The sequence below is a fragment of the Apodemus sylvaticus genome, chromosome 9 (assembly GCF_947179515.1).
Source record: "Apodemus sylvaticus chromosome 9, mApoSyl1.1, whole genome shotgun sequence".
Classification (NCBI taxonomy): Eukaryota; Metazoa; Chordata; class Mammalia; order Rodentia; family Muridae; genus Apodemus; species Apodemus sylvaticus.
Genome location: NC_067480.1, coordinates 20,921,372 through 20,936,060, shown reverse-complemented (window position 1 = coordinate 20,936,060; position 14,689 = coordinate 20,921,372). Strand labels below are relative to the sequence as shown.

The 14,689-nt window shown below is 52.7% G+C and overlaps 1 protein-coding gene across 5 annotated transcripts in view; it reads right to left on the bottom strand.

The window, feature by feature from the left end:
- The window catches only part of Kif1a (kinesin family member 1A), an 87,887-nt gene that overhangs the window by 35,765 nt on the left and 37,433 nt on the right, over window positions 1–14,689 (bottom strand). For all 5 annotated transcript variants that reach the window (XM_052192381.1, XM_052192383.1, XM_052192382.1 and 2 more), the window contains exons 12-25: window positions 13,936–14,014; window positions 12,788–12,930; window positions 10,984–11,117; window positions 9,713–9,792; window positions 9,333–9,408; window positions 7,506–7,585; window positions 6,971–7,077; window positions 5,996–6,079; window positions 3,620–3,800; window positions 3,477–3,549; window positions 3,221–3,314; window positions 2,322–2,470; window positions 1,830–2,008; window positions 19–156 (exon numbers count right to left, since the gene is read on the bottom strand). In XM_052192381.1, coding sequence (XP_052048341.1) covers window positions 19–156; window positions 1,830–2,008; window positions 2,322–2,470; window positions 3,221–3,314; window positions 3,477–3,549; window positions 3,620–3,800; window positions 5,996–6,079; window positions 6,971–7,077; window positions 7,506–7,585; window positions 9,333–9,408; window positions 9,713–9,792; window positions 10,984–11,117; window positions 12,788–12,930; window positions 13,936–14,014 — 1,597 coding nt within the window. The remainder of the gene's footprint in view (window positions 1–18; window positions 157–1,829; window positions 2,009–2,321; window positions 2,471–3,220; window positions 3,315–3,476; window positions 3,550–3,619; window positions 3,801–5,995; window positions 6,080–6,970; window positions 7,078–7,505; window positions 7,586–9,332; window positions 9,409–9,712; window positions 9,793–10,983; window positions 11,118–12,787; window positions 12,931–13,935; window positions 14,015–14,689) is intronic.

Below are 14,689 nucleotides of genomic sequence, written 5' to 3'. Positions count from 1 at the left end.
AAAGGGAGAGGTGCCCACCTGCCCACCAGCCGGAACCAGGGGAAGCGGTCATAGAAGGGGTCCCCGCCGGTCACCACGTTGTCACAGTCCTCAACCACGCTGGAGGGAACCTCTGCAGCCCGGTCATACATCTCCCGCATCAGGTCCAGGCGTTGCCTGTTGGGGTTCAAAGAGCATGTATGCTCAGGCCAATGTCCAGAAATAGGCTGGCAGCCCATTCCTCCTCCTAGGATACCAGACTCCAGCATCCTGCCAGGGTCACTGGCCCGGACTTCTGCCAGTTAGAAACCCCTCTGTGGTCCTCAGAGTTCGGCATCCATAGAAAACTTACAAATGAGAAAAAGTTGCCCACGAATACCTCCCAAACCCTCCCTGGTGACAGTAAGGAGAACTGACCAACTGATTCATGGTGCCTTTGGGCAGCTGGGGAGCAGACCGAGAAGCAGGGAGATACCTTACTGTAAGTCAGAAATAGGATTCGCACCACAGCCCTGAAAGCTCTTATAGCGAGCTCAGCTGAGGCAGGAAGGGATGGAGAAGACAGTATTTTTAAATTCTTACGCCCCCAGATAGGGCAAAAATGTAGGAGGAAGAACATGAGATTGTAGGGGTCCTCAGAGTTTGACTTCTAGAGGGATAAGCATCTACTACTGATGGTGATATGTACGACCTAGCTTCCTGGGGAATGAGTGGATGGCGTGTAGGCACACACTGATTGAACCGGAAAAGGGCGTGCCTACTAACATGCTTTCCTGTCTGTATTTGCCATCCTCTGAAGGCCTGGCTGACTGGGAAGTCCTCTCTACCTAGCTCAGTGTTTCTCCACCTTCCTAAGCTGCGACCCTTTAATACAGTGTCTCACATTGTGGTGATCCCCCAACCATAAAATTATTTTCATTACTACTTCATAACTATAATTTTGCTACTGTTATGGATTGCAATGTAAATATTTGTGGTTTCCCATGGCCTAAGGAGACCCCTGCATAAAGGTCGTTCGACCCCCCCGAGAGGGGGTCAAGACCCACAGATTGAGAATTGCTGCTCTATCTTGTCCCTAGGGATGGCCAACACCTCATTAGTGAGCCTTCTACAACCAAACCAAGAGACCACAAGTCCACACCCACCTCTCCTCTTTCTAAGGTCTCTCACACTATGTTCTTTCTGCCATAATTCACCCAGAGAAGCAAGAGACCAGGAGGGCCCCTTGCCCAAAGCTGGCCTCATTCCAGGAAGCTGGCCCATAGAGACTGGCTACTCCCTATTTTCCTCAGATGTCCAAGGACTGTTCTGGTTTTCCCTCTCCTGCCCTGCCCTGCCCTTGTGCCCAGTCATGGCCCTGTGAGTTGTAAGCCTCCTATTTTCTGGCCTGTGACTACATTCTACTCTTCACATGCAGATGTCTACCACTGTCATCATCCAGTCGCCATTGTATGTGAAGACTTGGCATGAGTTAGAGGAAGTGTCCACAGAGGCAGAAGTCCTCTTACAACAAACACACAAGCAATGGAGAAATCCACCATGGTGGCACACCACAGATGCTCTTCCGCCTGTCCAGGTCCTCAGTCTTCCAGAGACTGAGATGGCTTCCCTCAGGCATGCACGTGTGGAGGAGCCAGGGACCCCCTATCTCTGAGGCCCTTGGCATAGACCTGGCTGGGGTCACTGAGCCAACTTCCAAGCCCCTCTGCTGCCTGACTGCCCCTTCAGTGCCAGAACAAAGCCCTTATACCAGGAGACACAGTGTTGTTGCTGTGAAGCAGAACCCAGCCTGTTTCTCTCCCCAGAGAACAGCCTTATCCACCATCCACGTCACTGCCCACCCTCTGCACCTGAGTTTCTCTAGTGTCCAGTAGTGGGTGGCCCCATTTTTCTGGTCCTGAACCTCCACTGCCACGATGGTTCTGGGGAAGGGCCGTGTCTCTCGGTCCTTGGCAGCTTCTGGGGGCAGCAGGTCTGGCGGCAGTGGGGAGTACAGGGTATCTGTGAGGAGGACGAACTGGAACTGGACCTGTCAGGGGCAGAAGATGATCATTCGTCCACTCCATGCCGAGTAGTCCCCCTGAGAGTTCAGCTCTATACTCTGTAGTTCACCAAGCTATTCAACCAACTGTTGAAAAATGGCTGTCCCACCACCGCCACTGCTTGTTGACTCCCAAGAAAAACCAACAAGATTATCTATTTAATCCAGTCCCAGGGCCTCCCTCGGCCACTCACACTGGGTACCCAGTCCATGCTAGGATCAACTGAGTGCTAGTACTGTGCTGTGACTGTAAGCAAACTAGACCATCACTCATGGGGAACCCGCCTCTGATGGGTCCCACCTTCTTCTTTAGCTCCACGCTGATGGCGTTGGCCTCCTTCAGGAAGATGGCATTGCCCCACAGCAGGTCCCGTAGAGAGGTAAACTGGTACCACTTCCATTTCCGGAAGGCCCACAGTGCCAACTCACACTCCCGCTCTGTCCACTGGACTGTGGGAGAAGTCATGTTGGTCATCAAAGAAAGCCACAATCTAGCCAACCATAACCTGACCTCTGAAAGGCCAAGACACCACAGGACTCGCTGAGTGTGCTCTGTACTCAGTTCACACTATAGCAGAGTGGTCTGTTAAATGACACGTAGCTCCTCCATAGTCACCATAGCCAGACATAGATGTTGAAGTGCAGGCTCACTTGAAGAACTGGCTGGGCTCTGGCCCTCTCTTCCTAGACAGAGCCTCTGAACAGGCCCTGCCCTGCTGGGCTGGGGCCCCAATGCTTGCCTTTCTCATTTCATGCTATTCCTCTTGGAGTGGCGAAAGTAGACGCCAGTAGAAAAACCCAGTCAAGCACGCAGTGTGGGAAGGCTCCAGGTCACCCAAAGATTAAGTAGGCTCCCCAAACAAGCTTCCCTAGTATGTCGTTACAAATCAAAGCATCTCTGTGCACCACTATGAGGTCTTTGGTGGACTCCAGAGAACACCCAGTGAACAGGGCAAGCCCCCGTCAGCACTCACGGTTCTGGCCCGCTCTCATTAGCAAACATGTGACCTATACGTGTGAGATGTACAGTCACTTGTTTCAGTATGACCTCCCAAATCCCGCCTGTATGGTAGCACCCAGGATGAATGAGGTTTATCTCCCAGGGCAAAAGTGCAGACTAGTTGACCTCCAGTGAGCCACCTCAGGCCTGCTCTCCCAGGCCCTGTTGGTGGGACACGTGCCATCTCCAGTGTCCCTTACCTTCATCCTCTGGCTCTTCTTCCTCCTCGTTCACCTCTGGGTAGTACCTGGAGTCCATCTGCTTCTGTAGGGCCTCCAGTTTACTCTCATAGTCCTGAAAAGATAGTCAGGAGTTGGACCTCCACCATGGAGACTGAGACAACCTCATCCCAGCCAACTAGAGAGCAAGAGAGAGGCCAGGCCGGTAGAAAGGGTGGCCGGAGGGAGCGGAGGTCCACTCTCCCAGTGTGCTGGGAATCCAAGTGGGCATCCTCACCAGCCTCTGCTGCTCCAGTAGGTATGTGGCCTCCTCCCGCTCCCTCCGGTACTGGTCCTCCAGCTCCTGGAGCCTGGAAAAGAGCACCGGGTAAACACGAGGCCACCAGACACGGCGGGCCAGCAGCTGGCCCTAGGCCTCACCTCTGCTCCATCTCCTGCTTCATGTCGATGCCCTGCTTCTCCAGCAGTTCCCTCTGGGCGAAGGCCCAGTCCACTGGCTCGGCGGGTGTCTCTGCACAGGGTGTCCGCTCACGCTCCTGACGGGCCTGCTCGGGGTGGTTAAACCGGAACACGTGGCTTTTTCCCATGATGATGCGGTTTCCTGGGAGATGGAGGCAAACTGACCTATGGATTCCAGGTGCCCTCAAAGGGATGAGAGACAACAGGGGAGGGGGTGCAGGCACTTCCTAAGAGCATCCAGCACCCCCAAACCCTGGCTCCAAATCACCTTTCTCCTTGTAATGGGCCATTTGACTATTTGGCGTAAGCTTTGTATTCAGTAAATTTTACAGACACAGGCTACAGACGCCCAAGGGTGCTGTAAGGAGAGCTTAATTCTGTCAGAAGTCCAAGGGATTAGAACACTGACAGGAAGTAGATGTAAAGACGGCTCACAAGGTTTTGGATGAGAGCAAGCATTTTATCGGGACTTAGGGCTAGAGGCTTTTCCACTGCATTCTGGCAAAGAACACGACTACATTGTGTCCAGGTGCTAAGACTGTGTGAGAGGCCGAATTTCCAAGTGTTGGACTAACTAGCTTAGTGGAAGAAATTTCAAGGTGGCATAGCATCCAGGCAGAGGTGGTATGGGCCTGAGTGGTTGCTTTTAGCCAGGTTTTTAGTAAAAATGTGGAGCAATGACCAAAAGAGAAGATTCGAAAAACATGGAAAAGCACATATAAAGTTGGAGCCCAGGAAGGTGTGTATGCAAAGCTGTCTTAGTAAGTTCTTCCTTGTATCCAGTCATCCAGACATTCAGTGGCCACCACAGCCTTGATCAAGCCTAGTTACTTCTCAAGCTGATAGTAGGTTTTGGCATTGTCCAAGTGATGCTGATTTTGCAGACATGTGGACCATTAGAGTTACATAGTCAAGGTAGCCCTTGGGCAGACAGTGTGTAATGCTATGAGAGTAAAGACCGTATTGCTGCAAAGACTCCAAGATACTAGAGATGCCAAGAACACAGAATGTCTTTTGAGGAAAGCCATAGGCCACAAGTGAAGCTGTCTCAGGAAATAAGCCAAGCCTTGTGGAGTGCAGCTGGAGAGGCCTTCCAAGGCATCGCATCATATTATATCATATTGTATTGTATCGTATCATACTATATCGTATCATATCACATCACATCACATCACATCATATCATATCACATCATGCCCTGGCTTCTAAACATGGAGCTACTCAACATTTGCCCTTCTGGGTTTTTATCTTGCCTCAGCCTCATTCCCCCTTGCTGTTTTTCTGTCTCTCCTTTGGTATGGGAATGTGTATCCTGTCTTGTCATATACCAGAAGTATGTTATTTCCATTTTGATTTTACAAGGGTTCGCCAGAAAAAACTTTGCCCTAAGTCTAAGAGGACACTCTGAATTTGGGCTCCTAAGCAATGATGGAACTTTAAGTGTGTGAAGACTCTTGGAGACAGATGGAATACACTTTGCATTGTGAGATAGACACAGGCTGGGAGACTAGGAGAAAAAGCCACGGGTTCAATATGACGTCTCCTTCAAGGGTTCATATGGTGAAGGCTAGGGCCCAGCCAGTGATGCTGCGCAGAGATGATCAGATCAAGATAGTATTAACTTCATTGGTAGTTCAATCTATGCATGAGTTCATACTACATGAGTGACTAGGAGGTGGGGCTTGTTGGATGAAGTAGAGGGAGTGTCTTATTCCCAGAATCTTCTTGTTTTCTCCTCTGCTTCCTGGCTACCAAGAGGTGAGTGGCTCTGTTCCTCCATGCCTTCCCACAATGATGCCCTGCCTCAACTCACCACAGACCTGAAGCAATAGGCATGGTTGGAGCCTCTGAAATTGAACCAAAAGAAATCCTTCCTTCCCTAAGTCTTTCTGTCACGAACTTTGTCGTCACAACAGCGACAGACTGTCCTACAAGTCCTACCTTGAGGTGCATCCTTACAGTCCTTAATCCCAGGGAACTGGTATGGTGGTGTTAATCTCCCCCACTCTTCCTGTTCTGTAATACCACAGTTTGGCCAAGCACCTATCTATCTCCTGTCCTCTCTCCTGAGCCTAGCCATCAAAGTGTCCATACAGGACCTCCCGCCCTGACTTCCCATGCGCCATTAACCAAGTATTCTGTGAGTGGGGCCTCCTCTGCTTTTAAAGACTCAGGTCCAGGCACTCTAGGACTCAAGTGCCCAATTTTGGGGGACTAGAGGGTCTCAGGACCAGTGCCCATAGCAGAGTTGACTTTTGCTTGGAGCAAACCGTGCCCAAGAGGGGATGAGCACAAAGACCTCATCGACCCTGAAGTCCCCTGAGCTCCTGTCCGTACCTGACCGTAGGATGCTGGGCTCAGTGACTTTCTTGCCATTGACATATGTGTCTGCTCCTTCACAAGGCTCCAGGGTCACCACGGCTACAAGACAGAGAAAAGGGGCAGTGGAAGAGATCATTATTTCAGTGACTCAGTTCTCCTGGCCCCTGGCAGGCAAGCCCCTCATTCCTGGCCACAGAATCTGACCATGAGCAAGACTCCTTAGAGGAGCCCAAGGGTCCCATCCACTTAGCAAAGGGAAAAATATCAAGATGGAGACAGATGGGTCCAAGTCACAGCTGGGGAGGCAATGCTGGCCTTCTCCCCTCAGGTTCTTATTCAGTCGGAAAGTGGACAATATAATAAATATTGGCTAACATGTCCCCAAGAGGGCCTAGACTTCTTTGACTCATCCACACAGGAGAGAAAATGGAATTTATAGACCGGAAAAATCCAGGAGTGACAATTGTCCCAAGCACCATTTAGAGCCACCGCCCCAAGGTGGCCAAGTTGGACAGGGATTCAGTAATGGATTTACAGGCCCGAGGCTGGTCAGATGCCTTCTGCCTTGGACACTAGCCCTGAACTCAGAGGCATGGACAGTATCTTCTCATCAACACAACAGGCCCTGCACCATCTTCTGCAGGGCGGTGGTGGGCGGGCAAAGAAAATAGCCACTCCCCAGCGGACAGGAGAGCATGCTCTTAAAACCACTTCAACCCTAGAGTGGACTCAGTGAGTGTGGCTCACTGTCCCTCCGCCTATACACAGGAGTAACCAGGCCTTTCTCAAACACCTTTCCCACAGAGGGTGCCACTCAGCTGTCCTCAAGAGTCACACAGCTCCTGTCCAGGAAGATGATTCAGATCCACTTAGAGCCGAATGGATGGATGGCTCCCCTCCCCCCAGCCAGGGCTGACTCACTGGGTCTCACTGATGCCTGGTCAACAGGATGGGATGGGCATGGGGGTATGGGAGGCACGCCAACACTACCTTCTCCACCTCCCCGGGAGTCGCTCCGGAAGATGCAGTGCTCCTCCTTGATGAAGTGCCCACTCAGGACGATGTCTTGCCGTCTCTCTGCGTCTTCTCTGCCCACTCTGTTGAAGAATCATGGGGTAGCAGGACAAGCAGGGCAGCAGAGCCCCAGCCCACCCACTCTGCTGGCTTCCTCCTACATGTAGCCTCCCAGGGATGCCCAACTGTTTCTTTTGATGTTTTTAAATACCAGGCTGTATGTACCATGGGAATACGGCGGGAAGTGGTGGTCAAGGGACCGCCAGTGAAGCTACAGGGAAAACCAGACGGCCCCCAAAAGCACTTTAGAAAAGGCACTGTAGGCCACATAGGGCTGATAGCCAGCTCAGCTCTTAAGGGGGCCAGTGCAAGAAGGTGGGAATAGGGGCCCACCGTCCCCCACCCTCTAGACCCAGGGTGGCAGGAGAGGACAATTTGCTCCTTCATCTCGTGATTCCACTCTCTCAGCTGGGGACCTTTCCCTCCACCTGGTAACCCATCGAGTCGCTACCTGGTGACGCCATCTTTGATGTAGTAAAGGAGGCATTCAGACATCAAAGGATCCTCATTCAGGTTGACAAGATGAGGTGTCTGGAGAGAAGCAGAAGGGTTATTCTCCTAGAGAGGAGCAGAATCCTCCCAGTGCCCAGCCTGCCTGTCCTCTACTCTCCTAGACCTGGGATTGTTGGGGACATAGTACCTTCCCCATCCTGGCAGAGAAGAAAAGAGACACGGAGGACAGGTGTCCCCCAGGGAACCTTTAGTAGGGCACCCAAAACCCCAAAGCCCCAAGCTCAGATTGGCAGCTCCTTGTCAGGAAAAATGAAGGGCAGAGAAAGCTCTGGGCTCAGGCTCAGTCTGTCTTGACAATAATAGCAGGTTTGGTGTGGCCAGTGTATGAGTATTTTGTGGGGATCTTGGCTGCTGGGAGATCTGGGAGACACAGTTCTCGGTTCTTGCAAGGCCCCGGGTAAAGCTTAGATGGAATCTAAGGTAACCTAACTTAGATGGGTCCTGGATGTGTAGGGCACAGGCTGGTTCCAGGGCTGGCCCTGCACTCTATGCCATCAGTTCTAGGCTCCAGAAAGCTCATTCCAGGGGACAACCTGGGAACTGAAGTTTCTCCAATGAAACTATTACAAAGTAGGATGAAGACCCTGGCCAAGGAAGGGTCTCCCTGGAGGCTTGGGAAGAGCCAGCTGATGGAGTTACCACTGGGCTACCCAGGACCTGTATGTTAGCTTCCCAACTCCAGGTCATGATGTCTGCCTCCTATCTCCCATACCCACTGATAACTGCCTTCTGCTGCCTATCCCTGATCATTCTTGCCTCAGGCCCCTCCCCCACATGCTTCTTAGGAGCCATCGTATACCCATGTCCCAAGCAAGGATCCTATAATGGGGAAAAGATGCCAGGATAGGACTGCATCATGTTTCCCTCAGGGTACCACTGCCATACTAAACTATAAATGCAAGCACACTCTCGAACAGGGGTATAGAGTCTTGGCTATCAGCAGCGACTGTCTTTAACCAGTCTATCCAGGGACAACTTGGTACCATGGACTTGGAAGCCAGGGATATGTATAATATTTAAAAAAAAAAAAAGGCTCTCTGACACAATGTATCTCACATTTGGGCAAGTTAAGTGAGCCCCGTGTGTGTGTGTTCAGTGAAGCAGCCTATGTGCCTTGCATGGCCTGGTTAGAGGTCACAGGGACACCTACACCTGCTCCTCTCCGTCCCCCAACCTGCCACCTCAGGCTGTCATTTGATGCATTGTTCCCAAGCAGCCTCACTCCAAGGCAGGACAGCAGACTTTAGGGAGGCTGTCCAACAGGGGTTTGACCCTATCTCTCAGATGCCCAGACCTCTAACTCTGCTTCCCCCAAGGCAGCCTTTCCTTAACACACTGGAGGCCCAGAGACTGGCTGTGGCTGGGAACCTGCGCCATCTTCATGAACTTACGCTTCTCTGCCTTGTAGCCGCTGGAGCAGCTCTGGGAAGGAAGGCCAGAAGCTCCCAGGAGCAGCGTAAACTCAGAAAGGAGGTAGAACCGCAAAAACCCAGTTCTCCAGCCTGGGCATCACCCCCAGACCTTGTTCTCATCTCGAGGGATTCAGTCCAACCTCAGGCAGTTCAGAGACCCGTGTGATGCTATCCAGCCACCAGGATGACCCATGACACAATGGAAAGTCTGCTTAAGGCTGGCCCATGCCCGGGCCAGAACCCCATCCTGTTACATCTTCCTCCCCCTCCAGGAATGCCCCTCCTGCTTTGTCATCCACCAGAGGTAGTGCCACCTTGACCACACTGGCACAGTACCATGGCCCAGCTCCTACCTTTTTGGGAGAAAACACACCCAAGGTGCCACCATCTTCCCTCATGGCCACACCCATCTCAGCCAGCAAGGCTTCCCTAGAAGACAGAGCTGCTGTCAGCACGAGCTCAGAGGCTTCCAGGACTAGCCTCACCCCACCTGACCCACCAACCAACCCGGAACTATCGGCAGTGTCTGGGCAGTGTTCCCTGGTGGAACTGTGCTGACCCAGAGATCTGTTCTTCAGGGCCTCAATCTCCAGTGGCCAAGGCCACAGGTTAGCTGCCTGGGTTAGACGGCATAGGTTTGTCCCACAGCCGGAATGCAAGCTCCCCCAGGGTTTGGGTTTCCAGGCCTGGAACCCAGGACTCTCCGGCTGTGCCCCATTCCGGCTGTGCTTACCGTTCCATCCGGATGGCTTCCGTCCGCCGCAGCTTCTCCTCCCAGGTCTCGTTGAGCTCAGCGATGATCTTCTCTGTTTCCTGGGGAGTGAGACAGAGCACAGAGCACAATGGGATCCCAGGGAGTGCGTGCACATGCGTGGGGTGTCAAAGGATGCAGGGGAGCCAGGAAAGAGACTTCAGAGTGCTAGGGTTCAAACCCCAGGCGTCTCCCGTCCCAGCAGTGAGATTCTGAGAGCTCAAGGTGACTCTCCTTGACAGGATTCTTCCTGCGAACGTGCCCTGGAGCAAGGAGCAAGGATCGCAAACAAATCAGGAGCGAAGAGGGGGCAAACAGTCCTGGAAGGCTCTGGAAAGCAGCCCCAGACAGAACAGTTCTTCTCAGGGTGTGGCAGCATTCCCATCAAGGACACTGTCCCTGGGTTCCTTCCCACTTATGTCCCCAGAGGGCCCCCATACTGCAGGTGGGCCCCCAAGTCTCCAGTAGGTCACCTGTCCCTGACCTTGGGCGCATTATGCTCCTTGCTTACTGGTCACCCTAGATTACCCCTCACAGTAGCTTCTGTCCCTTGCCTCCTTGGTCCCTCAGCGCACCTGGAGTCTGGGCTCTCTGTGCAGGAGACACTACATTTGGAGGGACTATGAGGCTGGAAACACAGCTATCTAAGCCCAGCTCTGGGGACCACAGAACACATAGGAGAGGAAGAACAGCCAGCCTGGATTCTCTTGGTGAAGACAGCCCTGCAGGATGCCAGGTAGAGCTGCCGAGACCCGCAACAGCACCCCAGAGGTGCTGCTGAAGTAGGGTACCCTTATCCCAGCCACTACACAACCCACTGCTTCCTATACCAGTGCCAGCTCACCCAGTTTCAAGACTCGGTGTGAACCCTGTGCCCAGCAGTCCTCATTGGAAAGGCCCTCCCCTAGCACTCAGGGTCAAGGCCACCCAGAGAGCTTCAAGAACCTTCAAAGGCACTTAACTGCCCAGAAGCCTTGTTCATTATCTGAACCTCATACAGCCTGATGCCTGAACGCACTAGCTATTCTGATTGCCGTGGGTGGGTTGGCACAGTATACCAGGGTGGCCCATGCCAAAGACTTCCATGATTATATTACTCCGTTTCCGGGAGGTGAGACTATACATAAGGGGGTGGGGGTGGGGGTCCCAGAGCTCACAAACAAGAATCCTCCCTCACTTCTCTAAGCCTGCCTTGTCCCAAAGGCTGATGCCCATCCCCCACCCAGGAGTGCCCTGGACAAGACAAGCCTCACCTTCAGCCTTTCAATAGCCTCCTCGCTGCCCGGAGCAAACAAGATGCGCTCGTGGAGACTGGACACAGAGGCCGCACGGCTGGACAGGGCTGAGAGCGAAGAGGAGGGGCTCATGCCCACCAGGGCATTGGTCACTGTGGAGAGATGGTTAGGGGCTTGGCTTAGCTCACCCCCCACACCCCCAGTTATGGCTACAGTTCTCGAGGTCAGACATGTCTAAGGCTTGAAGGGAAGGCAAGATAGAAAGGAGAGAAGAAAAAGCAGTTGGGGAATAAAAAAAAAAAAAAACAAAGCAAGAGGCGGGGACACGGGGAAGGCAAGATAGGAGAGACACAGGCAAGGCCCAGCAGCCTGGCCCAGCTGCCCAGGATAAGCGAGTGCATGCATGGTCTCCTGCTACCCTCTTCCCTGCCACTTGCCTGCCTGACCTCCAGAGCCCCCCTCTTCTTCCCTCAGCAGCACCCACAGCCCCTCTATACCACATTCCACTCTCACAGCGCTCCTGCACTGGAGGTCAGGAGCACCCCTAAACTCACTCCGGCATCCCTCCTCCCTATAACCCAGTGTTCCTTTTCCTCTTCTGTGGATGCAGGCCTCTCTGCTGCAGGCCAAACTGCATTCATCATCCCACTGGACCCAGAATGGTTCCAAAGACTACCCAGAGAAGGTGTGAGTGAAGGGCACTCCTGAGAGCGCCACTACTCTTCCACCACCCCAGAATTCTATCACCCCTAAAGATGGGAATCTGGGCTGTGACACCTGGAGGGGTGTCAGGCCCTCCCCAGTAGAAGCAGACACACAGCAAAGCGGCAGCCAGCACAGGACAGCACGGGGCGCCAGGGAGGTGAACCCCAAGGATCTGGGCCTCAGGTTGAAGGAGACACTGTGGGGCAGGACTTGGCAGCAACCATTGCTACGTTCAAGAAATTTCCAGCGATCCAGATGTGGGGATAGCTGGGGCAGGAGCAGGCAGAGCCAGGATAGCCTCTCCCCTGAACCTCCAAATCCTCGGTTCTCAGATATGACCTTTCTAGGCCGTGAGCGCTCAGGAGTCCAGCCGTAGCCACTTTTGCCTGCACTCTGCCTCAGTTTCCCACATAGACAGGGATGAACCAGGAATGTGATTAGGAGGCAGATGCAATCTCCCATGTACCAGCAGGTACTACGATGGGGGAAGACTGTCTCTTTACAGCCCTGAAGTAGGGGAGGTAGAAGAGGCTGTGGGGTCTCCCTCCCCACCCGTGCTGCCCTGTGGCCCCATGACCGGGATGAAAGCGGGGTGCAGAGCAGCAGTGGGGGAATACACACATTTGGGTCCTCCGGGCACAGTGTTGGCTATGGGGAAGGCAGGCAGGGGAGGAAGAGACAGAGAAATAGAGCCGTTTGTCTCCCAAGGGTCCAAGTACCCATCTCACAGAGCGAATAGTTTAGGATAAAGGAGTCTTCAGTGTACTGACATAGGATCCACAGAAATCCCAGAAACTGCAGCTGGCCTGTGGGCTTCCAGGAAACACTGCCTGGCCTGCTTGGGCCAGCTCCAAACCCACACCATGCAATCCATCCAGGCCAAGGCCAGAATCCCTGGTCCTGTCCTTGCCCGCCCAGGCCTCCCACCCCGAGGCATTCTGCCCAGGAGCTGGAGGAGGAACGAGGCTAGGGCAACTTCGAACATTTCCTGACAACTGTGGCTACAGCCAGCAGGACGCGAGTAGGAGGCAGCCCCAGGAGAGAGGGCATGAGGCCCAAAAGTTCCCTTAGTCTGAGGCCCCCACCCTACCCAGGGCAGGCTGGCACGGACACTCACTGTCAGTGATATCGCCAAGACCTTGGGCGTACAGCAGGTCTCGCAGCCTCGTCACTTCGTCCTTCAGTTCTCGAATCAGTTTATTGTTAGGGTCTTCGTTGATAATGGCATTGCAGCGGATCTGCTTGGCCCGGTCTGCATATCTGGGCAGCAAAAGAGATGCAGGAATCAGAGAGAGAGGTCTACGTCACAGGCCCAGGGGTGTTCAGAACTCTACCTGGCGAGCAGCTGGGGAGAACATCTTTGACCTAGGCTAACAGAATGAGAACTCACATCTCTGCCCTAGGGGATAGCCTCTGGAACCACAGACCAGGGAAGACCTACAGATAGGATATCCCAGCCTGCCTTGTCTACCTAGGGGCAAAATTAAGGTGCAAGAACCCAAGGTTCAGAGTACTGTCCTACGCCATACTAAGACACTTGGACCTGAATCTGAGAGTTCAGGGGAGAGAGGGCAATTGTAGGACAGGGGTGCAAACTGCATGTGTGTATTAGAATGGCCACACATGTGTGTCACTGATTAGCATGCTATTTGCCATCCCAGAAGCGCATGTAAATATCACAGGCTCCACTTCCTACAGAAAGTGTAGACTCTAGAGAGGCCAAGCACCCCCAACTCAATCAATCAAGCTGCCTTCTGCATCCAGGCATCCCACCCCAGGGTGCCCAGCCCATAGAGGGGGTCTTGGGAGAGCTCTTTGGACCTCATTCACTAAAGCAGTCTCCACTCCCACAGCCAGAAGTATGGCTTTTCCAGACTAGTACTGCAGGGCTCTCGGTGACCTGCAGCCCTGAAATATACCCTAAAGGATAATATAATATATACTACTATATATTATATATAATATGATAGGATATGATATGATGTGATTATATGATATACGATATGTGATATGTAATATATGATTGATATATGATTATGATATATGACATACGATATATGATATACGATATATGATATATGATACACGATCTATGATATGATAGATATGATACAAAGCCCACAAATACCCTGGCGCTCCAGAACAATTACTGCTGACCTCTGTGTTCCCAGCAAATGCTCTGTGAAAGAATACCCTTTTGCTGGTGCTTTTAGTTTGAAGCATGGAAGGACATGTTCTTACCCCAGGACTCCCTGCAGAACATACCTCAGTGTGCTGAGGGTCTCATCATAGTTGATGTCCGCAGGGCTCAGGGCTGCCACCATGGCTGTCCTTGAGTTGCCACCTGTGGGAAGACAAGCAGTTCATACACAAGGTCCTCTTATGGCAGCTACAGGTGGAGCAGATGAAGCCCACTGAGGAATCTGAATCTCTCATTAGCCATCTCCCAACCATGGGCTTCCTTTCCCCTACAGCAGAGCTAGGCCAGGGAGAGTGTGGTCAATATCTTCTCACCCGTTTTTATCATTCTCACTTGGAATACTGTCTTTCTTGATATTTAACATCAGACTCCTAGCTTAGGGTACGTAATAATTAGAGGGAGAAACAGCGGTTCTCAGACTGCTCGTGGTTGCTTCTGTTGGGGTCAGTTGGCTCAGCAGTCCTGACCAAGTTACACACTGAGCCTGCTTCAGTCTGTGGGACTGCCACTTGTCCGTGCTCCCAGCATGCCTACGCTCTTGCCTGTTTGACCTCAGATAGCTGTGTTTTTGGGCCACATCCCTGGGGTGTGGCTCTCCAGTGGGACTCCTGCAGAGACAGTGAGGGGAGAAGGGTTTGGACACAGACCCCCAAGAATGGCTCTATTGGGGTGTGGATTGCTTTCTATATGCAGGTGAGGGCAGGCACAAGATAGAGCCTGTGGTTGGGTGGTGGAAAAGGAAGCGGGTGAGAATTTTAGAGATGGGGCAGAGAGGACAGAGAGGAGAAGGAAGGAAGATGGAGGAAGAGAATTCCTCTA